At 42.7% G+C, this 26,514-nt stretch overlaps 1 protein-coding gene across 1 annotated transcript in view; it reads right to left on the minus strand.

Annotated features, from left to right (window-relative positions):
• The window catches only part of SFMBT2 (Scm like with four mbt domains 2), a 104,182-nt gene that overhangs the window by 56,690 nt on the left and 20,978 nt on the right, over nucleotides 1–26,514 (minus strand). The window contains exons 4-6 of the mRNA XM_030456681.1: nucleotides 9,169–9,257; nucleotides 5,640–5,886; nucleotides 394–491 (exon numbers count right to left, since the gene is read on the minus strand). Of these exons, the coding sequence (XP_030312541.1) occupies nucleotides 394–491; nucleotides 5,640–5,886; nucleotides 9,169–9,257 (434 nt within the window). The remainder of the gene's footprint in view (nucleotides 1–393; nucleotides 492–5,639; nucleotides 5,887–9,168; nucleotides 9,258–26,514) is intronic.

Consider the following 26,514-nt stretch of genomic DNA (forward strand, 5'->3'; position numbering starts at 1 on the left):
CTTGTGGCTTATGATCAGATGAAAATTTTGATGTAAGGCTCACAGAAATCTGTCCAGCTTATGTCAACTTCCATATTTGTCTTAAAATTCACTGTTGTATCCAATGCCTTTGCACAGGTCTAACAGGATAAGACACATTAAAAAAAAAGTTGGGGAATTCAATGCTGATCACCCCCCCGACCCTAAATACACTGACTGCAAGAAATCAGGTCTTAGGATGGAACCCTAACCACAAAATCCTGTATTTTATACAAACATCTCACTCGTGACCTTTCAGGGTGATGAAACAGAGCTACAGCCTCTCCTGAAAAAGTTTACCATAAGCCACTGACCACTGTATGGTATTTATTCTTTGTGGGCTCTGTAAATGAAGGGAAAATGTGTCTCTTTTACCTTGAACACTTCCATCGGAAGAGGAAAATTTGCTGCATCGTTAAGGGATTTTTCCAGAGCACATTTCCACTCAGATATAGTCTTCAGAGAATAGATATCTAAAGTGATGACAACAAAACAAACAACAAAACCAAGAGGTGACTGCTTGAGGATCAAACATTTTTTGAAAGACTAAAGTTTACATGTCACAGAAATGAGCAGTACAAGGATGTATATTCCGAGCTGTACAGCAAGGACAAATTCAACACAAAAGCAACTAGCAGGGGCACAGTGGTGGAGGATTATGTTTTATATCCTGGAGTAAAACCCAGAAAAATACACATCCTTCCTCCTCTGCTCAAGAAATGAGAACAGGTACTATCTCATTACTTGAAAATAACAAAAACTCTCTTTTGATTTTCAATTCTCAAAGTACCTCATGTTTTCCAGCTTGAGGAGCCTCAGGTCCTCAACCAATATAAGTTATATTTGAACAAAACCAGAAATATCTTTACAAGGCTTCTGTTCATTGGAAAGACTTTTTTTTACTGTTATTGTTGTAGGATTGAGGGATTTTTTTTTTTTTTGCAGTGGGTGGGTGTGGGAAGGAACATTTCAGCTCGATCTCTACCCAGACTCATTTGCTGGTACAACAGTCAAGCCAGGTTATCACACCAACTCCAAGACTTACACTCATGATTTTTCATCATTATACATTTAGGTAACATCCTTGTGCCCATTCACATTGCTTTCAGCGAGTTCCTTTAAATAGGTTTAATATTATTAAATCATTATATTAAGAAGCCTTTTATGGCTCAGTGCAGTGAAGTGCCTATGAATCATCAAAGGTAACAATAAAGGAAACAATAGCATGATGAAGAACATTATATTAGATTTACTTCTGCCCTAAAAAGCATATTGTACCCTGCACATAACAAGTTATTGCAGAACATCCATAACAAGGTCTTAAGTAGACAAGATAGGTAGATAGATTGCAACAATTATTAAAATGGATCTGAACATTTACTCAGTAATAAACTTGCACCTTGATGCAGAGTGAGTAGTGTAAAGCTTCACACACTTACATCACCCTTCAATTTGGCCTAATTTGCATTTAAATTCCATACATCTAATAACCATACATAGTTACTAGCTAAGAAAGATTTACTGCTGCATCTTACAATTCTGAAAGAGGAAATAAAAATATATATAAAAAAGGAATTGATAAGCACTGTTTTCACCTAGCACTGGTGGTACAAGAGAATTTCATGCTCAGATCTCAACAGATTTAAGACCTTATCAAAACAGGATTTGCAGAATCACTCACTGGAAGTGGATGTATTCATCCTTCCACTATATCAAACCTCACTACTTCAGAACAGACACCAAGGACATGAGTATGAATTTAAACACCCTTAAAGGGAAATGTTAACCTCTTGGGGCTGTATTTTTTAATTCCTCAACTATATGGTTATTAATGGGAATATTCATTTCAAGTCTTCGTTTACAAAGTGTGCAGGTCACACGTCTGAAGAAGTTCACTCCTTATCTATTCATTATTTTATAGCCTTGTTGCTCCAGTTCTCTGTCACTTGCAGGAGATGTGATCAGCTTGAAGGGAAGGAGGGGAAAGAGTCACTTTGTTTCTTTCTTTTTTGGCTTCAATGATGAAAACAGGGTTATACAACATGATCTGGCCCCAAGCTGCAGCCAGCGTGTTGTTTCAACTAAAAAAAAAAAAATAAAATTGTGTTTTGGAAAACACTGTTGGATGCTCCCCCTCAAGCTGAAAACCCTCGGTTTCTACCCTAATGGAAGTGAAGTACAGGAAAGAGGAAGAAAATGGCATTTTGGGTGATTTTGCCCAAGGTAACTTTATTGGCCAGTCTCAGCAAACTTCGAGAGATCAAGACAAGTCTGATGGTTTAAAAAAACAGCAAAGAATATCATATGTGCATTTAATGAGGTTGGCAAGAATATAGGCACTAAATCACATCAGTCAAAGAGCACCAAGCCCTTTGTTCAAGTGATAGGGGCTGCAGGTAATTGAGCAAAGTGTACTGTGTCAACTTGGATTTAGGTTAACAAGAAGCAAGCAATTAAAAATTAAAGTGATTGCCAATTTGTCTTTAAGTAAGATAAAATGAAACGATCTCTTCCCTGCATGAGCAGTCGAGGCAAGAGCATCAGTGGCTCTGTCTCAAGCAGCCTGTGCCAATTTGCACTTTCAAGGGGGCTTATTTTGGATTCAGATCTGAGGGGAAAAACATCCTATGACCTCTTTGCCTCAAAGTTATTAGGGCTTGTGAGACAGAAAGTCCCTGAGAGTTGCTATTTGGAGAAGACAGCCAGGATGCAATCCCTCTTGCATATTCTTGTACATTAAGTGGGCACTAGGATGTGGCTGGATTCAGAAAAGAGACCCAAAATACGGCAGAGGGATCCATGGAATCTCCTTTATGTGAGATGTTTTGTATCTTGAAAGATTGACCTCAAAGTGATGTGCAAGGTGAAATCCCATTTCGTGGGTCCCAGTTGTGGGTGACATAAATATCACAGCCCAGACACGAGGGAAATATAAGCAGCATCCAAGTCAAGGGTAGGGAAAGCACTTTCAGAACCTGCAGAACTGATGGGACTCTGAACATCTTCAGCAACTGAAGATAGCAACTGAACACAGAGACCAATTTGGGAGGAGCTGTGTGTCCTCAGCATCTTTCTGAAGGGGATTCATAACAGCTCTGATATAGATTCAAAGGCTGTTCCTGTTTTCAAACAAGCAGTCATCTCATCTGGCTGCAGATTTCAAGTTAGACAAACAGGTTTTGGTGCTTTTAATCCTCTAACTGGAAAAAACAGGCTCATGACAAAAGATGTCTCATCTGACCTGTTAGACATATCTTAGCCACTTCTTTTTCTCATAGTACTAACTGGGTTGCAGAAGACCTTTAAGAACACCAAGTCCAACCATTAACCTAGCAAACTGCCAAGTCCACCACTAAACCATGTCCCCAGCACCACCTCTACACATCTTTTAAATACCTCCAAGGAAGGTGACTCCATCACTTCCCTGGGAAGCCTGTTCCAGTGTCTGACCACACTTTTGGTGAAGAAATTTTTCCTAACATCCTATCTAAACCTCCCCTGGCACAACTTGCGATCATTTCCTCTTGTTCTTGGGAGAAGAGACCAACCCCTACCTGGCTACAACCTCCTTTCAGGTAGTTGTAGAGAGCGGTAAGATCTCCATCAGCCTCCTTGTCTCCTAGGACTTGTGCTCCAGACCCTTCCCTCAGCTTTGTTGCCCTTCTCTGGACATGTTCTGACCCCTCAATGTCCTTCTTGTTGAAAGGGGCCCAAAACTTTACACAGGATTCAAGGTGCAGACTCACCAATGCCCAGTACAATGCTGCCCACACTATTGGTGATACAACCCAAGATGCTGTTGGCCTTCTTGGCCACCTGGGCAAGCTGCTGGATCACATTCAGCATGTATGGGGGTAACCTCTCTGAATCATGTGTAACAAACCACCCAAAAGAGAGCTACCTTTCACTTGACACCCATGGAAGAACTTCACCCACAGCACAAGGAAAATGTGGCAAGGACCTTGGCAAGCTGCTCACCTGCACAGGAAAAGGTGGAATAGTTCAGGTGGGTCAAAATCTGTGCATTAACCAAGAAAGCACCTCATCTTGCAAAGGAAATGGTGGCCCTGGGGTATCCAGCTTGGAGGTGCAATAAGGTAGCAAATGGGGGGCCATGCTCCCCAGGACTGGGCAAACAGCTTCCTGGCCCCAGGTATAAGACAGAGTTTTATGATTACTACAGATGTTGCACACTTTTTGCTTCAAAGACCATGCTTGCAACAGTCTAAACTATGATGTTTAAAAAGATCTCAGCTCCAAGAGAAATCCATCAACCAACTTTACTCAGCCAACTCAAGTCAGACCAATGCAGAGCCAAAAGCTTTAGGTAAGTAGAGAGAAACCCAACTGCCCAGAAATTCTCCCAAATTTTTTGACCTAATGTTATTGGGTGGTGGAAAAAATCCACTCTCCCAGTCATCCCCCACTGTAAGGGATGGAAGCACATCTTCAGATCCAGCCCAGAACCTGTCAGTGAAGGCCACTGCAAGCATTTCTGCAAGAAGTCCTGAGCCCCTGCTGTGGTCCCTAGCTCATGTTCAGCTTGATGACCTGTTTTCTACTCAGCCTTGCCTTCCTTCTTGCCTTGCTGGTTGATCCTGCTCCTTTTGCCAAAGCCAATCCCACTCTTTGGAGTTTATTCCAGCTGTTTATCCCTAAACTTGCCCTTTCCCACCCTCCTGGCCCAACCTGTTCGTGCCTGATTCTGTCTGGCTCCTGTCCCTGGTTTTGTGACCTCCAGTTTCAGAGGTCCCTGCAGTCCCTATCTCCCTCCTTCCAAGCTGCTGTGAACCCCAAACTCAGCTCTGGAGAGCTGCTTCACCAAGTCACCATCTCCAGATGCTAAATCCGCTTGCAAATACTTTGAAAGCCTTGCAAATACTGACAGATTTGCAAAGACTTCACCCCCTAGGAGAAAACTTGGGACAAAATCTGTGGTCTTCTACACCTCAAAGACCCATCTACCCTTACTTAAAGGATCTTCTTTGCTTCTAGCAAAAGACAACCCATAAGTCCAGCACCACAGCAGAACATTAAAGACCTACAATAAAGGGACCATAAAGGCCCCAAAACAATTTCTACAACCACTCAGGGAAATTTCATGGAGATCTTCTGCTACTCAAGAGAAATGTGTGTGACCACAGAAAGACAAATGGATGAGACATGTTGGTAGAAAGTAAATGGAGCCTGTTACAGCCTAGAAGGTGTCACTTAAGACTTGATAGAGACAACAGAAGACTGGCTACCAGTGAGGCCTCCACCAAGGTATCTACAGTACGGACAGGAAGACCTGGACACTGAAATGCTACTGAAAAGGGTTGGGCAACCAGGCACATCCTTGGACCATCCTCATCAGCTCTGTCTTTTGGCAGAACAACACACAAAGCTGCTCATATTGGACACTGCTTCCTTTCAACTCAACTGAATCAATTAAATGAATTTAATACAGTTTAGCTGACCCATCTTGAACCTAAATCAGATGGCTATCACATACCATCTGTGTTCCAGCTCGAAACTACTGTCAAAGCAACGTGAATGCTGGAGAAGCAGAAATGGGGTTGCATCTCAAAACATCAGTAAACACCATGAAGACAAGACAGCATTTTTAGGAGGCTCTTTACCTGCAGGTGGGTCCATTCTGTATTTATTCTCTTGACACCAACCGACTGGTCGAAGTCTGCAATCCAAGTAAAACAACCACTGGTCATAGGATTCAGTCTCCTCCAATCCCACATAGCGAAGGCGTAATCTTCCTCCAACATTTTCAACCACACTAACTATCCAGTACTGAAAGGGATTCTGGGAATCCTGCAGCTCTATTAAGGAATCAACTGTAATGAGGTCTACAGGGTTTTTTCCTCGCAGAGGCTGTTTGAATAGAAGCAAAACTCCTTATTTTAAACTTTATTTGAAGACTTCTCAAGGAAACAGATGACAGCAGAAGATTATTTTTGTTTTTCACACCATCATCCAAGCGATCAGCAAACAGTCTGTTCTTCTTCTATTTTACCCAATGTCTTCCAAGTGCAAATTCAGAAGTAAAACAGAAAACAACAGTTGTGCTAATTTCTCAACCAGCATCATCGACAACAACAACAAAAAGTAGAATAACAAAAGGTGGAAGAGCTCAGAAGGCACATCCACTTAGGGTGCTCCTGAACAACTCAGAGCCCAGTTATATTGGAAGATTTCAAACCAAATTCTCATTGATTGCAGCCAGCAAGAACCAATCACAGGCCTGGACACTGACATTTATCTAAAGGGTGACTGCTTTGGGCATGACCCTGAAACTGCCCTCTGTGCACTGATGTTCCCCACCAAAGGTTTTACCTCTTTGGTGATGTAGAGCACCAATGGCACATAAATTACTCCTCACTGCCACAGCTATCAGAGTCTATGGTGGATATTCCAAAACCCCAAGCCAATGCCACGTTTACATCAGCTAAGTGGCCTTGGGACCAAACCCCAAAGTACAGAGGATTTGACAGATCCATGCTCAAGAAACCTCAGTGCATGAGGTTGTCTGCTTGCACACTGTGTAGTATCTTCTGTGATCTCTGTTTTGCTACCACTTAACACATGTGCTTAACTTTACACCTGCAAAGCTGCCAACCACAGGCATTAAAAAACCATGAGATGCTTTGCAGAATGATGCCTCTGGGGCTCAGTGCTTTTGTTTCGTGCTTGTGAGCATCTCTGCTGTCAAGCATTTCCCCACCACTGTAACTGTAAGATTTTTTTTTTTCTTTTTAAATGCAAGTTCCAATTCTTATGCAATTTCTCAGTTCCAGGGCTTTAAGAGCAGCAGTGAAAAGCACCCCAAGAGTTACCCACATTGGTACTCAAAGGAGATGCTAAGAGCAGGCAAAGTATATTAAAAAGAAGAACTTTTTGTGTGTGTGTTTGTTCCACTTCTGCTCAATTAAACAGTATAAACCTTTCAAAGTATTTTTTTAAATATTAATTCTGTAAATTAGAGCATGTCCAGGATGGTTCTTTCTAGGGGTGGGTAGGGAAAAAAACTCTAAAGCAACAAAAACAAAAACAAAAAACCAAAAAACCCAAAAACAAAACCAAAAAAAAGAACAACCAGAGAGGAGAAAACTCTCTTTTTTTTACAGATTTTTGAAAATATTAAAAATTTTATAATGAAACCAATTTGGACTACATTTCTCATAACCCTAAAATGCAGGCAACAGAATGAGAATTTGGTAAAAAATACAATTAGAATTAACTATAACCCTATCACACATACAGTGTTCAACAGCTCCATGATTAATAGATATTTCTTAGAACAATATATTTGCCATTATAAATCACTCCCTTGTAATGTAAGCTACAAACACCTGTATAATCTCTTCAAGTATTATTTCATGGCATAATGCAGTGTCAGAATTTAATAATATACAAGAAATCTATTTTAATGTGGGTTTTTTTTTTCCCTTGCACAAATGCTTCACTGAAACAAAACATTAATATGAAACGATGGTGTAATGATTTAACTTATTGTCATAAATCCCTGGCTGTAAAACAAGCCAACATTGCTTCTCTGATTTGTGTGCTAAATTTGAAGCCAATAGGTTGTCACTTACCCCTGAGAACTGAATGGCTATGATTAATAATTGGCTTGCATGAAATATTAAAGTTACCATAACATAAGAACTCTGTTTATACACAGCCAGCATGTAAAAAAAAAATAAATAATAATAACAAAAACCCAACCAGTCTGAAATCTATTGATTTTACAGCCCAACAATAATCTGCAGCACTCACCAACAGCAAATTTGTTGACATGGGGTTACAGACATTGCACGACACAGACAGCACTAAGCACAGAGATTACAGAAAACATCAGGAAAAAAAAAAAAAAGAGTGGCAGAAACTGTTTCAAACCTACACAATGTTTTCTCTCTCTGCATTTCTGCCTCTTTTCTCTGACCTGAGGAAAGGGGAGGGAGGGGTTCACAATGGGGACAGGTGCTGGACATGGGTTTTGTGTGTGCCTCCTGGGAGTGCTCCAGGAATGGGGGTGCAGCATTATTTTGGGTGAGGATGGGCATTATTTTGGGTGTGCCAGAGCTTGTTCAGATAACAGACTGGGTGGGGAAAAATCCCTGATGATACACTACAAATTCGCCCTGCCAGGCAGCTGGTAGAGCCATGTGGAGAAAGGATGTGGATGTCCCTGGGGCAAAATGACCAAAAATGGTTCCTGGATGCACACTTCCATAAGCCAAACATGAGTGTTCCCTCAAAGGTCAACAGCCTACTTGCCTTCCCTTTCAGTCTAAATACAGAAGGGAAGAGGGAATTAATTCCTGCTGGATGGGCTGCCTTCTCTCCAAGTTACAGAATGCCAGGTTGGAAGGGACCTCAAGGATCATATGGTCCAACCTTCCCTGCCAAGAGCATAGTCAAGAAAAAATGGCCCAGCACCCTGAAGAACTAATTTTTAAAAGTGTCCAATGCTGGGGATGCTGTGCAGAAATTTCCTGTGATGCATCCACACAAAAGTAGGCCAGGTCCTGATGGAGAGAAGGTGCCCTCATCCCACAGCTTTTAAAGGTGAATTTGTAGCAATTTTTGGCCAAGATATCAAGGCATGTTGAGGCTGCCCCATGTACAAGTCACCTTGGAATATGCTGCACAGACTGGGCCATGTGGTTTCACCAAAACCAACCAGCCCCTTCCTTTCTCCTGACCACTAAGGCCACCTCACCCAAGCTCCCTGCTAAATCTGACTGCTCTGCTCAAGTGAAAGGAATGTCCTTGGAGAAGCTCCTTCCACATGGACAGAAATCTGACAGAGCGCCCCATCAACCTGCTCCAGCCTATGTTTTGACTTGAAAGCTCAGGTCATCAATTTGGTGGATCCAACAGGTCCTGAAGGGCTGTGGCTTCCTTTCTACAGACTCCCACCCAGCCTTTTTTTTTCTTTTTTTTTTGCATACCTAACTTTCTAAGCACTCAAGTCAGAACACCCAGCACATCCCTGGGTCAGAAGAAGAGCCAGCAGAGTCAAGGCAACATCACCACTGATTTTTGGCCAGGGCTGGAGAAGCCCCAGCTGCCAGCACACAAACACTACAAGCACACAGCCCTGCACACTGTGACACCAGAGATGGGATAAAACTGCAATCTAATACATACGCCTTCCAGTAAATTTGCAGGTGCAGTCCGGGCGCCGGTCAAATCATGGATCAGAAACTCTGTCCAGTCCATGTACTTCTCTTTGATGGCTGGGGAGGAGGAGAAAAGAAAAGAAAAGCTTAGCACAACAAACAGCAACAGGCTTGCCACGTATATTTTCAGAGGCATCTCCTCAGGGCTCACACCAGCTCTGAAGTTTCTGACTGCAGTCTAGAGCGGGCTCGTCGTCCAGTTCCTTGGCCAATGCATGCACGTGGTTACATCCCAAAATAAGAGAAGATCTTAAAATCACAGAATCATTTTGGCTGGAAAGGGCCTTTAAGATCCTCAAGCCTAACCATTAACCAAGTGCTACCAATTCCACCACTAAACCTTGTCTCTAAGCACCAACACCATCTTTTTTAATCACAGAATCATCAGGGAATCCTAAAATGCTTTTGGTTGGAAGGGATTTCAAAGATCACCTAACGCCAGCCCTCTGTCATGATCAGGGACACTCCCACCAGACCAGGTTGCTCCAAGCCCCATCCAACCTGGCCCTGAACACTTCCAAGAATGGGACAGCCACAACTTCCCTGGGCAACCAGAGCCACTGCCTCACCACCCTCAGGCTAAAGAATTTCTTCCTAATATCTAATCTAAACCTGCCCTCTTCCATCCTAAAACCATTCCCCTTTGTCCTATTACTATACTCCCTTATAAAAAGCCCCTTCCCAGATTTGCTGTAGCCCCTTTAGGTACTGAAGACCCCTACAAGGTCCTCACTGGAGCCTCCTCATCTCCAGGCTGAACAACCTCAACATCCGCAGCCTATCCTCACAGAAGAGGTAATCCCTTCAGGGATGGTGGTGCCACCACTTCCCTGAACATTGTGTTCCAGTGCCTTGCAACCCTCTCAGTGAAAAGAATGTTCCCAACCCAAATCTTGCTCCACTGTAGCCACTGACCACAGTTTACAACAGCACACTTTATCATCTCCATCTCTCCCTTTCAAAGCTCACCACTGATTGTGTAACCACTCCTTTCCTGCTTACCACGTAGGCCCAGATATGATTTATAAAGTCCTTTTGTACATTTGCTAATGATCTACGGAAAAAAAAAAAAAGCTGTACCTGCTTTCAGTTCCTCAACAGGACAACAGAAACCCTGGGTGCTTGCACCCACAAAGCAGAAAAATCAACCCTGAGAATATCGTATGTCAGCTACAGAGTCAATACACTTGTGAGAAGAAAGACTTAAAAGAACTTAGGAGGAAAATCTCTTTAATTAAAAAAAAAATGGCTGAATAATTTCTGAGCTGAACTCTATGAGCATGAGTTACTTTTGGGATCTGTATTCACACTGTTGCAGAAGATCTGAACTGAAACACATAAATGTCACCACTGGGGGTCAACTTTGGGTCCAATTCTTGTTGAAATGAGCAAAGGTTGGGCATCAAGAGGCAATTCAGCAAATCTCAGCTTCAGAGATTCAGATGCCTCTTCAAATGCATTGTGCATTTCCACTCAGAAATCCAGAAATTAGACTTGAGTTCCATAACTGGGAATTAATTTTTTCTCTCCCCAAAACCTTTTTGTCTCCCCAAAAAGTCCTGCTTATGTGTAAGATAATCAACAGTGATATAATTATGCTGCTAACATAGCAGCACCTACAAAAAAGAATCCCAAGCATTTGAAAATCAAAACATTTCATCTTGAACAAACAATTGGATATGTGGTTTAAAGACCATTACTCCAAGGGGGAGCTCAGGAAGGGCTGTAATCAACCAGAGTAGGTCCCCAATTAAATGATAGCAGCCCTCATCTTTTGCCCGGGGGAAGCAATGTCCTTTGCTCCTCACTTTCAGCAAATACTTTACTCAACCAAGAGCAATCCAGATTGAAGCACACTGAGCTTTCACACCAACCCGGGTGGGATTTCTTCATGTTTTAATAGTTTGGTGACTGCTGAGCCCTTCCTTGATGATGCAGAACCTGAAGTGTGGGACCTCTGAGAAGGTCCGAGCTCAGTGGTTAGAATGGGAGGACCCCAGACTGTCAGTGCAAACAGCATTGTGGAAGTTCAAGAAGGACAGGGAAGTGCTTGAAAGAGTCCAGCGCAGAGCTACTAAGATGATTAAGGGAGTGGAACATCTCCCTTATGAGGAAAGGCTGAGGGAGCTGGGTCTCTTTAGTTTGGAGAAAAGGAGACTGAGGGGTGACCTCATCAATGTTTTCAAATATGTAAGGGGTGAGTGTCAGGGAGATGGAGTTAGGCTCTTCTCAGTGGTGACCAGTGATAGGACAAGGGGTAATGGGTGTAAATTGGAGCATAGGAGGTTCAAGTTGAATATTCGAAAAAATGTTTTACTGTAAGGGTGACAGAGCCCTGGAACAGGCTGCCCAGGGGGGTCGTGGAGTCTCCTTCACTGGAGACATTCAAAACCCGCCTGGACACGTTCCTATGCGAAGTGCTCTAGGTGGCCCTGCTCTGGCAGGGGGGGTTGGACTAGATGATCTTTCGAGGTCCCTTTCAACCCCAAGGATTCTATGATTCTATGATTCTATGAAATATTGCTACTATTACCTCCAGACAAGAACATCAAACCTGAACCTTTGCAGAATGCATCCTTCCAACCACCTGCTGCCAAAAAAAAAATTAATCAAGAAATGCAAAAAGGGAACACTGGATTTGCCTGAGAACATTTGTATCACACTGCCACAAAATGTGCTCATGGTTGGGTTTGCTTCCAGCATGGTACCTTGGCACACCTGGACTCTGGCCCATACTCATACACTAAATATCTTATGCAATCTATACAGCTGGCCATGGATGAAGACAGAAGACACGCTCAGCAGGCTGTACATCCACACCTCATGCCTGAGTTGTGCTCCTTCCCCAAAAGCCAGTTCTCCTTCTGTCACTTCAACCATCCATTGGTTTATAGATCTCAATGACCTTAAAAGTGCATTTAAACTTACTTAAAATTAGCAAACTTTAAAGTGCTAGGCTTAAGCTTCTATAAAATAATACCTAAATTTGCCTAGAACTGCTCTAAGTCTTTTCAAGCACTGCTTTTGCATGATTTCCAGAGGATTTATGACTTGTACATTAATTATTTCAGACGAAGGGACAGCCCAAGAAGAAATGGTTTATACACTGCACTCTCTCTCAACACTCCCGTTGCATATACCTCATCTGTTCCTGTCTACCTATATTAGAGTAAAGGAAACAAGCCTCATTTTGGCATCAGAGAAAAAAGAGTAATTGCCATAATGAATGAGAGTGGAGTCCCTCTAGTTCAGACTTCTGCCTCTCCCTGTGAGCAGCACTGGGAGCATCAGAGAAAGGTGCAAGTTGAACTTCATTTTGGCTCAAATCCACAAAGTTGTCAGCCAAATTTTGAATGCCAGAGCTTCATTACTAAGGAATGACAAATGTGATAAAAAGAACATGGTTCAAACTTTCAAAGCTGGCAGGAGGGGGAAAAAAAAAAATCCTACGATTTTCAAAGTTGTCAACAGATTTCAGGGGGCCTTCATTTCCAGATGCCCAATTTGAGATATCTTAATGGTGCCTGGTTTACAGATCTTGCTGTCTGTCAGTCAGTCCCCCTTCTTATGCCTCTCTCTCAAAAAAAAATTTAAAAAATTAAAAAAAATCCCTCATCTTTTTTAAAAAGATGGCACCTCACAGCTTTTTGATACCTGAATAAGATGGTGCCCTTCTCTACATTCAACTCTGGATTACAGGCTTCCAAAGCCCAGAAATTCCAAGGTGACCTTTTTTTTTCAGGCTAAAAATATTCAGGTGAAAAAGGAAAAAAGTTATTCCCAGTTTCTGAATGGTTTCAGAGCCATTCTCTCTGAAAAAATCTAGTACCTTGTGTTTTATCTTATTTTATTCTCCTTTTGTGATATGGATAAAAGGAATCTGAAAACCTCAGGGAAAGAACAGATTTAACTGGAAATTTTAGGAATGGGGATTTGCACCTTTTTCTGTGCCTTCAGACCATAATCATCCTTCTCAGTATTACGTTCAAGTCATTACTATGCAAACAGTTTTTATTACTAATGAAGTGAATCTGAATCATTACAGTACCTGCAAAAAGCCTTCAAGGACCAAGCAAAATGTTACACAAGAATCTTCACCAGGCACAGCTCACATGTGAAGATGGCACCTTGGGAAGGGATGGTCACCCACAGCAGAAAGGAGTTCCACAAAAGCTCAGTAACAAAAAGTATTTGGGGTACCCTGGCTACACTGAGGCTACTTTGGAAATTATACTCTAAGCAGAGATGGTTTGCTTGACCAAGGGAACAGTAACATAAGCCCATTGATCCACAGAATCACAGACTAGTTTGGGTTGGAGAAGACTTTAAAGATCATCCAGTTCCAAGTCCCCTCCCATGGGCAGGGACACCTCCCACCAGCCGTGGTTGCTCCAAGCCCCATCCAACCTGGACTTGAGCACTTCCAAGGATAGGGCAGCCCAACTCTTCTAGGCAACCTGTGCCAGTGTCTCACCACCCTCACAGAAGTAATTTCTTCCTAATATCCCATCTAAATCTCCCGTCTTTCACTTTGAAACCATTCCCTTTTGTCCTGTCCCAGGATACCCTTGTTCCAGGTCCCTCCCCAGCTTTCCTATTGCCTCTTCAGGTGCTGTAAAGTCTCAAAAGAGCCTTCTCATTTCCAGGCTGAACAATCCCAACTCTCCTGGCCTGTCTTCAGAGGAGACATTGGTCCCCTCCAGCAGGAGGTTTTGATGCTCTATGAGCACACAGCTCAGTCACAAGTCCCACTATTGCCAGATCTGACAGTGACCCATTTTGTGCCAGTCCCATGGTCCTGCACGATGTTGTCACAGTTTAACACTGGCTCAGCAATTAAACCAATTAACAGATGCTCTCTACTAATCTCTCTATTAATCCTCCCTGATAAAGAAAGGAGAGAGAATAAGGGAGACAGACTTATGGGTTGGAAACTAAACTACACAACTTTAATGAAACAGGAATGATAAATAGGAAAAATTACTAAATATATACAAATATACAGGGAAATTGATCCCAAGTTCCTTCCCCCCTTTCCCCCAATAACTCTCCCATCCCCACCAAGGCTGCAGGGCAGTCCTGGGAAAGTCCAGGCTGGAATCCTGGGGTCAGGAGCAGTTGGGAGCTGGAGGCAGGAACACACAGATTCATGCTGGGATGGATCAGGAGCACAGGCAGAGGAAGGGATGGAATCCTCCCAGGATGCTGAAGCAAACAGGGAGAGGGGAAGAAGGGGAAGCAGGAAGGGGTTTGACCCTCGTGATCCCTCAAATTTATGCTTAGTATGAGGTGTATGGGATGAAATACTCTGTTTGGTCAATTCTGGCATCTATCTTGTCTGTTCCTCCCCACAGGAGGGTTGCAGGTGGGACCTCTTTATTCCTTCTGGAGGGTAAAATGTTCCTCAGAGCTGAGCAGTGTCCTTGGCTCTGCAGCCCATTCTCCAGCAGTAACTCTAACCATGGAGTGGGATCAGTCCCAGCAGCAGACACTGCCTGAGAAACTTGCTGTGAATTTCAGCAAGTGCAGCTCCTGACAAGAGACTGAGCTGAAAGCAAAAGTACAAGACAGAAAATCACCTTTATCCTGGCCCAAACCAGGACAGGTGTCTACTGTGCAGAGAAGTGACCAATATGAGATTGTGGAATGGCCCGAGACCTTGGTGGGCCAACTGCATCCCAATTTATTGCAGTGAGTGCAAACAAATCAAGATGAGGGGAGATGTAGTAGCAGAAAGGCAGATTCAGTGTAGTGATCCCAGGGATGCCAAGGCCACTGGGTGAGCTGAATCAGTTTCCAGTGAGCTAAATCATGATTAAACACTTGATAACCCAGACTGGAGACAAGTTTTAGCAACACTCTCCCCGTGGATAAAGCATTGGTCAGAGCTTGTACCACATTAGGCACAGCATAGCCCCAACACAAGGCATGCATCACATGAAGAGATGCTTCTGACATGCCAATTTTCTTGCAACTACTTTTTATTCCAGGCTTAGCAAGCAACACCAAAAGCCCTTTTTGGAGCCACAGCTTGTGTAGGCAGATGTGCCTCTTCCCTTTGGATGGGGTTCAGTTCATCTCAGAGCTGGTGTGCGTGGTTGTTTTCACACCTCTGCAGCTCCTAGGCCAAAGGCTTTAAAGCATCTTCCTGCCATCAAAATGCCACAGAACCACCTGCCCTAGAGCACAGCAGCCCAAAACAGAGCTCAGATCTGCAAGTTGATGGGCCAAAGCACATCCATAGCAGAGCCAACAGTTCTGGTCCAGACTGCACTCACTGCAAAAAGAGTAAGATCCATCTGGATCTGGATCACCCCAAAAAGAACTCAGTTAAGATCTCACATTTCTCCCCCTACTCTCGGAGGAGCAGTTGTGGTGATGCACCCAGTCCAAGACTCATCACCCAGGCTGAGTCCAGGCTTTGCCACCTCCTTACACACCTCAGGGAAATTATCCACACCAGCAAAAAGTAAAATCCAAGTCTCCATGCCCTGCTGCAGCCTTTGTGTCCCTCCTGTGGGAAAACACAAAGCCCTCCTGTCTCCTCCAGTGAGAATGGTATTCAGAGAGCAGAAGTCCCAGTCTGGCAGATATTACAGCAAATTCCAAAATTGGAAAGAAAATGGGATTTTTCCACATTAAGACTATTTATTTCCAAAGCAGTGGCAGTACATACAAAACTGAGTTCCCCTTCCACAGGGCTGAACTCCATCAAAAAACGAATAAACATCCAACATCCCTCAAATAATAATAATAATAATAATACTTCCCACTTCTTCATCTGCTCAGTTTACCCTGTCCCAAACCTCTCTGACTCCCATTCTTCTCTCCCCTTCTGTCTCCCTGCCATTTTCTGACTTTTACTCATTTGTCTCATTCTTCCACAACAAGAGGTAATGAATCATAGAATCATAGAATCAACTGGGTTGGAAGGGACCTCAGAGATCATCAAGTCCAACCCTTGATCCACTCCCACTGCAGTTCCCAGCCCATGGCACTCAGTGCCACATCCAGGCTCTTTTGAAATATCACCAGACACGGAGAATCCACTACTTCCCTGGGCAGCCCATTCCAATGGCTGATCACCCTCTCCAGAAAGAAATCCTTTCTCATATCCAACCTAAACCTCCCCTGGCCCAACTTAAGACCATGCCCTCTTGTCTTGCTGAGAGTTGCCTGGGAAAAGAGCCCAACCCGCCCTGGCTCCAACCTCCTTTCAGGGAGTTGTAGAGAGTGATGAGGTCTCCTCTGAGCCTCCTCTTCTCCAGGCTGAACAGCCCCAGCTTCCTCAGCCTCTCTTCATAGGATATGTGCTTAAGTCCCTTCACCAGTTTAGTTGCCCTCCTTTGGACCTGCTCCAGGACCTCGATATCCTTCCTAAACTGAGGGGTCCAGAAATGGACACAGTACTCAAGGTGTTGCCTCACCAGGCCTCAAGTTGCACCAGGAGAGGTTTAAGAAAAACCAGGAGGTTTTAGGAAAACCTATTTTAGGAATCACACCAGGAGGCTTTAGGAAAAACTTCTTTACTGGAAGAATGCTCAGGCATTGAACAAGTTGCCCAGGACTGTGGTGGAGTCACCATCTTTGGAGATGCTGAAAGAACATGCAGATGTAGCACTTGAGGACACGGCTTAGTAGGCTGGTGGTGTTGGGTTGATGGTTGAACTTGTCCTTAGAGGTCTTCTCCATCTGAATGATTCTATGATTCTATTCCATAATTCTATGATTTTCCCAACTCCAGGCTGTGGCTGGACCTGACTGCTCCAAACCCCTGCACCATGGCAGCATCCCTGCTTGACATCCAAAGTACCACTCACTCTGCACCAGGTTTTCACCATCAACCCATCCCTTTCCCCTTACACTGTGACTGCTGACCAGGAAAACCATGCAAATACCTCTCCAAAAAGGCCAGATTTGCCATCACACCATCCCACAAACCATGTGCCTGAGAGCCAGAACAGCAGCTTCATTCCTGGAGCACAACCTGCTGCCTCTGTGCTGCTGTAAATCTCTTTGCCCTGCCTCAGCCCCAGCCTGTAATGGGTTCAGATTTATCTCCCTCTCTAGAGAAATAAGAGATTAAAAGAACATTTACGGTCCCATGAAAGCACTGAGCCACAGGTGCTCCATTCACTAAATATGAGACACTATTATTACATTACCAACTCTTGGCATTTCATCTAGTCTCCTACTAGTTGCTGTTTTTCTTGAAGCCACTTCTCCCAGGGCCGTGGGTTTATATGAAAATACTAATTTTCATTTTTATTTTCTTAATTTATTTTTTTTGCAAGAAATGTGCAGTGCAAAGCACAGGGCAAAACCTGAAATATGAAAGACTGAGAAGACAGTGGAAAGAACATGCACTTTTTTTTAATTGTTTGCCTTTTATATGAGGGTTGGTTTTTTCCCCCCAAACCACTCCCTCAACTGGCAAGAGCAAGAGTAAGGAATGTGAACTGCTGCATTCAGTAAAAGGAATTAAGAGTAGCACAAATACTTTATGGAGTTACACTACTCCTCTTTTATGTACCCTGTGGGTTCCTTGCCCTTCCCAGACATAAAGGAAAGTGTAAGAAGCACAAACAAAGTTTGGGTGGGCCAAGATCAGGCTTCCAGCCACCAGGAACTACAGAGCAAGTAGTGTGCCATTACTTCAAAATAATACAGAAATGATAACACAAAATAACACAGTGTATGACTGATACCTGTACCTAGGATGTGAGCACCTTGAGTACAACCCTGCCCAACACCAGCTCATCAGAGAGGACCTGAGCTGCTGCCACCAGTACCAGGGCCAAAGACAAGTAATAACATCAAATTATGCTCCTTTTTGTCCTTATCTGTAATGAAAAAATGAAAACAAAAAGTTTTTCATGTTGCTTTGTGTTTTTTTAAATAATGCAGGATCACCTCCAATCTGTTGACACCTCTGCTGGAGAATCACCACTGGACCCCATCAACCTCTAAACAGCATCTCAGCTTTCTCATACATGATGTGGGGAAAGAACAGCACCTGAAACAGCTTTATAAAATGGTTTCAAATCTTTTAGATCAGCCAGCAAAGTGTTAACACTCTCATTGGGGCAGCTATTCTTATTACTAAAAATTTAACTCCTTCCTAAAACTAGAAGAAGCAAAAATAGTTAACAAAAGGACTTCTAACCAGATTGGACTTGGGTAATTTTTGTCAGTCAGTTATGAAATAACTGGATATATCCAGATTTTCATATTTTATAATCCAGATATAATATCTGGATTTCATATTAAAAAATAAATCTAAACCAGTCATAATGTTCAGAAGTTTATATACAGATATTCTATAGGTAGTTCAGATATGCAGTTTTTAAAAGGTAAATAGCATTTTGCACAAATATAGAAGCCTTATAATGCTATTTTGTTTTATTTTATTTTAAAAATTATCACATGCAATATTTACAGCTTATAAAAGGCATAACCTGTAAATATTATAACTATGTTATAAAGGTCTAAATGCCAGTCAAAATGAGTTGTCTTTATATCAAAGTATCACAGAACACTTAAACAATTTGTTTAGACTTCACCCATCAAAACAATTTGTCAAAACTGACATGTTCTCACTAAATATTTCCATTTTGATAAACACAGCTTTCTCACAGAAAACAGTGGAATCCACACATTTTCATTCAGATTGAATTACATACATCCTGGTGAACCAAACAGGATGTGAAAATAGATGAGGGTGTGAGTGTTGTGCTCCCCCCTTCACAAAGGGCTCAGGTTGTGTCCAAGCTGCTTTTGAGTCTCCCAGGGCAGGGAATATCCTCTGCTGCATGCCCTGCAAACCTAGTACAAAATCCCCTCCATCAGGCATTTCAAAAATAAAATAAATCAAAAATAAATTAAGAATGAAAAAGCTGCTATGTGCTTCAAGGGTATTTTCTATAATAAATGCATTCTGGACTCTTTTGGGGGCTCCCTGGAAAAAGTCAAGTGAAGCTGGAGACACCTTCAAACAACTTTCTTACCTAAAACTTCACAAAAGTTTCTGTTCTCAAACAGTAGAGTTCTGTGGTTTGACTTGGATCACAAACTCATGAAAATGCAGTGCAAAGGAAAAAAAAGTGCATCACAAACTGCTGATCTGATTTCCTAATGATGCAGCCATAAATACCAAGAGATAACAACTTCAGAGCCCAGGCATCACCTTCCATACTCCTGCCTGAAATCTGGAAACCCTTCAAATACATTTTATATAAGGGATTTTCATGAGGACCAGAAGTTATAAGCACATCTGCATTAAAGAATATATATGCTCAAACCCTACATTCCTGGAGCCAGCAGTGCACTGTGCTCCCATCCAAATGGATTTACAACAGGTAATATAAATAAACAGGTGCTAGAAGGAAGAGTGGGATCTGTGGCTCTTGTTTACTGCTAGAAGATGCTACTTGAAGTTGTCAGCTATCTACCAGCTCTTTTAAATGTTAATTACCTAATATTTTTAATTGAAAAAACCCTGAAAATTACATAAATCAGATCAATATTAATTGTTTAGCACATGTGAGCTTCTTCATATAATAAGAATACTCTGCATGATTTTTTTAATTGTCTTCAGAATATTCTCTGGGTTTTTGGGCTACCCAAAACACCTGGTCCCATTCCTAAGAAATTACCCAGGTTGCATTTTTGATGGTCATGGGACAAGAAAGGGTCAATGCAGAGAATTCAATCCTTGCAGACCTGATTCTGCATGCATGTTTTTTGGATTAGAAAAACTAAAGAGAAGTAAAAATTAAAAAAAGCATGAACAGGGGTTTTTAGATATAATTTTTTCCATGCAATTACACTGAATTGCAACTGTTATCCTCCCTGCTGCCATTCAAGGTACCCAGAACTGATCCACTTACTCTTTATCAGTCAAAACAAGAAAGGTCACATGCAAAAAACCTGTTTCACTGTCCACAGGAGGCTTTGTTTCCCAACAGCCTTCGAGTCCTTCACAGACATGCACGCACTATTCCCCTGGGGTTTCTCTCATCCTTAATTAACTGTTATCTTTTTATCAATAAAAAAGCAGCTGGGGGGTTGGGAGTTGCTTTTCATTCCTTGAAGCTTCCTCTGGCCTGAGCTGCATCTCCAAGCCAGCTGTGGGAATGATGGATGGAAGAAGGAAAGCTCCCAGATAAGGGATGCTGTGGGGAGAAAAGTGCTCGTGTGTTTTCAGCCAGGCAGGGTGGATGCTATGACAAAGAAGTTTTGCTTTTTGTTTTTTTAATGGTGCAAGATTCTACAGCAACCCCACTGCAGCTCAGGACACCTACCAAGACACCTTGCCAAGAAAATCTGGCAGGAATATCACCACCAGCACCTGCTGAGGCACTTCTACCCAGTAGGTTCATCTGTCTTCACCCCAAACACAGAACAGTCTTCCTGAGAGCTTGCTGCTCTGGTTTTCTGCTTGTAAGTTAAACTGCCCAAAATCAGAAGAAAAATTGCCTAATATATCCCAACAGCACAGTGACCCATGTGCCATGAACCTGTAACCAGTCTGCCCTGACTGACTGAGTACAACTGCCTCGGGTTCCCATCCTGCATGCAAGCTGCAGTCAATTGTCTGCTCATAAGTACTGTGATTAATTACTTCCCTTCAGTTAAAATCAATACTCTACTCGTACTGGATTACTTAAAATTGAAGAAAAAAAAAAAAGGATAAAGAGAAGTGTCTCATTAATGGGAAGCAGCTCTGCTCTATCTTGGTGGCATCACCTATCAATTTCAATCAGATTATGTAGATAAAGAACAGCAGCACATTTATATCAGCTCTGTTTGTACTTGTCACACCCATTCACTGTAAGAAGACTTCATGGAACCACAATCAGGGACCACCTCCTTGGAAGTGGGGAGGAGGGAGAGGGAGATGCAGGTGGGAGATGGCAGGAGACTCATCTCTTCCCATCCTTGGCCTTGCAGAGATGAAACCAACTCATTCACCTGACCCCTCAGCATAACTACACATCACCTGCAGCCATCCAACCTCAACAGGGTGGCATTCAGTGATGAAGCATTCAACTTTTCAGAGCATTTACTACCATGTGTAACCCTGTTTACTTGTTCTCTGAAGTTATGTTGTTTTTGTGGGGTTTTTTTTCAGTAACATCATATGGAATGTAGTTCTGAAACTATGCCACCCAGGCTGGGTACCAAGCAAGAGAAAAAAAAAAAAAACATTACATCCCCAGGAACTGTGACCAGCAGCCACCTGGCTGCTTACTGAGGAACACAAGATCCTCCAGACACATTTTGACTTGGGTCAGTTACGTGTTGGATCTGCAGGCATGAATAAAGGATGATTATTCTGATTTTGTCATAGCAACCAACTATGGTTGGTAAAAAAAAAAAATTAAAAAAAAAAGAGACTGATTCCATTCTCAGTTACCAATGTGATAAATTAGGCAGAAACCTGATGCATAACTACAAAGGTCAGTTTAGCACTCAGAGCAAATAATTTTTATTTCTCCACAATTTATAACCTTCACTCTCACCTAACCAGAGATTATATACTCTTTACACGCAGCAACAACATTGCTCCCTGTCTGATTCAATTCTAGGTACAAGGCAACTACATTTCACTGCTATCAACAACCCTATTACAAATTAAGCAGGAACAGATGACTGAAATGGTCTCAGACACACACACAGAGTTCCTGGAAGATGCTTCTGAAAGCCAAGCAAAGCTCTGAGCAAACCATATAACCACGGGGGTTCCTCTGTCATTAGTATCCATGTCCATTAGGGTGATGGCTCACTGTGAAAATGAGCATCCAAACTCCACAGCTCTCACCACTTAACCCCAAGCCCCCCCATGCACATTCCTTGATTATTTTGCTCCTCTGCCTGCATTAAGCTCCATGCTCAGCACGCAGAGGAGAGGGAGCATGTGGGATGAGAGCTCCAAATCCCAACCTGCAGACCCAGGAGTCTTAATGAACACCTTGTAAATCAGCAATTCAGGGAGGGGAGGGGGGGGAGCAGTGTTTTCACTGTAATTTCTGAATTCATTTTTTATAGTCTACAGATTAAAAAAAATAAATAAAAGCCATAATAGGTCTGTTTTCCAGGCAAAATCAGCACCTTATGTTCTCAGAAGCAGCCCAAGATACAGAGCTCAGAGTATGAATGCAGCGGAGGGGTGATGTGTGCACCTACAGAAGATGAGAGTCCATACACCAGATTCCCTGCACAAAACTGCCCTGAGCAGGCAGGTGCTCAGCTATTTCCTTCCAAGCTTGATGAAAACCAAGGCAGCCTTCAGCCACCTCTGCAGGGACAGAGATTTGCTGTTGCAGGGAGACAGAGATGCCCAAACGCTTTGTAAAATCCTAAATTAAAATTTTCAAAAGCCACTAGGAAGGATGTATGAATGCTGCTTGCCCATCATCACCCTGGTAAAGCCCACCTACTCTATTTCATATGCTCCCAATGTACTAGTTCCAGAAGAGATACTCAGACAGAGGAAGAAGTTATGTCCATCTAAAAAAAAAAAAAAATTATTGTTCCCCCGTACTTGGCATTGCTGAGGCCACACCTCAAATTCTGGGTTCAGTTTTGGATCCCTCACTACAAGAAAGATATTGAGGAGCTGGAGAATGTCCAGAGAAGGGCAATGAAGCTGGGGAAGGGTCTGAAGAGCAAATCTGAGAAACTGGGGTTGTTTCATCTGAAGAAGAGGAGGATGAGGGGAGACTTTATTGCTCCCTACAACTACTTGAAAGAAGGTTGTAGGGAGGAGGGTGTTGGCCTCTTCTCCCAAGTTACATATGATAGAAAAAGAGGGAATAGCCTCAGGTTGTGCCATGGGAGGTTCAGACTAGATATTAGGAAAAATGCTTTTACTGAAAGAATAGTCAGGCATTGGAACAGGCTGCCCATGAAGTGGTAGAGTCACCATCGCTGGAGGTGTTTAAAACATTAATGTCATGGTAAAGTGGGACCTAGAACAGTTAGCTTTACTCCACAACCTAAATGTGGGGGGTTTTTAATTTTTTCTCCAGCTTTAATGATTGTATTATCGTATAAAAACGCAGTAAATCCAAGATGCATCCCCATCTCAGCTAGAATTCAGAACCATATCCAGAAATTACTGTAATCCAGCCCTCAGCTTGCTTCAATTACCCTGAATCAGTATCTCTGACCACCCCTGGGCACACCCTGGACCTTGTGAGTAGTTGTTACGAATTAGGGTGGGGGTCTTCCACATAACCCTGCATTGCACCAGAGCTCTCTGATGCCAGGAAGTGGAGCTCATGGAGGAGAGATGGAGGTTACCTGATGCTGATCCAAATGCCAAACACTCTCCCCCCTTGCCTCACCTCTGCAAATGGACATGAGAGGCATTTTGATGCTCTATCTCTTTGGGATCTCAAATCCATCTCAAATGGATGCTTGTGGTATAACAACATCTAAAAGTTATGGGGCCATTCTGTCAGGGGATGCCACTGCAGTATAAATATTGTGCCCAGGGCTCTGACCTCAAGCCTCCAAACTCCATCCAATTATCTCACATCCTAAGTGCCTTTTCTCACTTCTAAATCCCACAGTCACCTTCTGAAGGCTGCTCTTCAGAGACAGCTCTGTAAAATGTGACAAATTTACAGCAGCACAATGTTCTTACAGAAAGCACAACCCAATTCACTGCACAATTACCTTTTTTCCCTGGCAGTGCCAACAGTCTCCAGCAAATACCCACTCTGAACAAAAGCATCAAAACACAGGAGACATGTAAGGGGACCTGATGTCCAAGAAATCCACTTTAGGTTTGTTTTTTTAATTTTTCATCCTCTGCAGAAAGGTGAGAACTAGTGGGGATGCTGGCAATTTATTATGTGCTTTGTATTGCTTCGTACACTACAGAAGAATAATGAATACAACTCTATTAGCTCTGGTGGAAAACACTGATATATATATATAAAAAAAAGTAAAATAAAATAGAACAAATGGAAGGTTATTTTAGAGGTTTTATCAAATTTACCAGATAAAGATGAAATCCAGACAATAGCCAAATGTACACATTTTTTTTCACTTCTGCCTTTAGACAGACCCTACAAGTCTCGATTCATCTCAGCCTATACAATCTATCTAAAATTTAAGTGTCTCAACTCACATTTTCTGGAATTATCAGCTGTTCTGGCTACAGGGAGGTGAAACATCTCTCTGACTGACAGCCTCAAACTCTGCCTCTGAAACACAACCAACGCAGTAAAAAGCAAACCATTACACCTTGTGGGAAAACCCTGGCAGAAGGTGGCTACTACAGTCCTAGGAGGTATCAACAGCAAAGTAGGATGTGCAAGGTCCTATATTTAAGGATTTGCTCATGGTTCTCCCCAAATCTTGCTGCTCACACTCATAGCATGGGTCAACACTGGAAATCTAACCATCCCCATGACCCAAGAATAAGCCAGCACAATCCAAAATTATCATGGAAATAGCCAACAAGCCTCAGTCACCGTGACTTCACTATACATCCTTGTAAAAAGTTCAAGAAAAAAAAATTACAAAAGAAAAAGTATTACAAGAAAGCTGGAGAGGGACTTTTCACAAGGGAACATAGTAGTAGGATATAGGACAATGGCTTTAAACTAGAAGAATTGAGATTTAAATTAGATATTAGGAAGAAATTCTTTACTGTGAGGTTGGTGAGAATCTGGGACAGGTTGCCCAGAGAAACTGTGGCTGCCCCATCCCTGGCAGTGTCTCAGGCCAGGTTGGATGGGGCTTGGAGCAGCCTGGGCTGGTGGGAGGTGTCCCTGCCCATGCAGTGGGATTTTTTACATCATCCATAAAGTCCCTTTCAACCTTTTCAAACTACGATTATATGGCTTCACCTTCTGACACCTCACAAAGCAGCAACTTCTGTTTCTAAAGAAAACCTAAGAAACTCTTTTTGCAATCTGCATTCTGGAACTGCATTGCCAGCTCCTAATGACCAAACCTCATTTAATCACTTTGGAGCCACTCGGCTGCGTGATGTCAGCACCAGAAGCAGAACCCTTGAAGACCTGATGAGCATTCATCACACATCCTTCCCCAAATTAATGGTGCAGCCTGAGCACAGCCAGGCCCCATGAGGTGCTTAACATCCTATGCACAAAATGTAAATTCACATTAATCACTGCAACACCATCAAAGAATTGCTCCATCAAGGCTCATTTTGCGCTCGCTAAACATAAGTTTTCCGCACTTGAAACCAGGAATGGGCTTGAACTGTAAATCCCAGGATCAAAAACACCCCCCAAACTTTGAAGAGTTTAGATCTGAACCAGAGATCAACATGGAACATCATGCAAGACATCATCTGGAACTAAAATGAAGATGTGTTACAGGAGCTGAAATGCCTGCAGCATTTCCACAGTTCTGCAAACCTCCTCTGAATTCTACAACTTTAGCTTCTAAACACACTTTGTAAACATTCTACAGGAAGGAAGGTCTAAAAATGGAGCCACCTGCTGATGTCCAGGCTGACAAGTCCAAGGGCAACAGCAGAACAGCTCAAAACAAAGCAAGACCCTACGAAAGAAGTAGGTTTAGCAGGCAAGGGCTCAGGGTGTAAATTCCTCACACAGCCAGGGACTCCTCAGTGGCCTTCCCAGGGTTCCCTAGCATGGCAGAATTACAGGATTCCTCCCTCTTTAGGCTCCATATTCATCATGACAGAGCCTGTTTAGTAACATTCGTACAATACCCAGGAGGATAGTTTCCTGAGTTTGGCAAACTTCTTCCTGGATACATCTTCCAGATGAACTCCAGCACTTTAGAAAGAATCTGAATTTTCACCTTACAACCTGAAAATTACTTTTCCCTTGTTTCTTCATCCATTCCCAACAGTGATAGTGTGGGAAAAAGTTGGGTGGTTTTTTTACTACAAATGCAGGAGGTGGATGCTCTGCCTGACAACACAAAATAAACCATCAATCAGGAAGGCTTTCAGCACGTCCTTAAGCTTATTTGCTGGTTGGATTTAATTTTCTTTTGTGAGCAAACTCAAACAGAAACAAGAGCAAACAGAAATTTGCAGCAAAAAGCTTTCCAAGGTAGCACAAAAGGGTAAAGAACTGACAGAGAATTTGGAATCTGGGTTAGAGGAACCGTTTTTTAATTGCCACCGGGAAAAAGCTTTATGGGAGCATCACTTAAATCTCTGCACTGCGTAAGAGCTACCTCCACGGGCTCCAGGAGCATATGGTCTGCTTTGGGAAGCAAGCCCCTTCCACAGTGACTGGGAGCCCACATTATCATGCATAATGAGGGAAAAATCAACTGCAAGTCACAGCTG

Source organism: Calypte anna, chromosome 1 (assembly GCF_003957555.1).
Source record: "Calypte anna isolate BGI_N300 chromosome 1, bCalAnn1_v1.p, whole genome shotgun sequence".
Taxonomy (NCBI): Eukaryota; Metazoa; Chordata; class Aves; order Apodiformes; family Trochilidae; genus Calypte; species Calypte anna.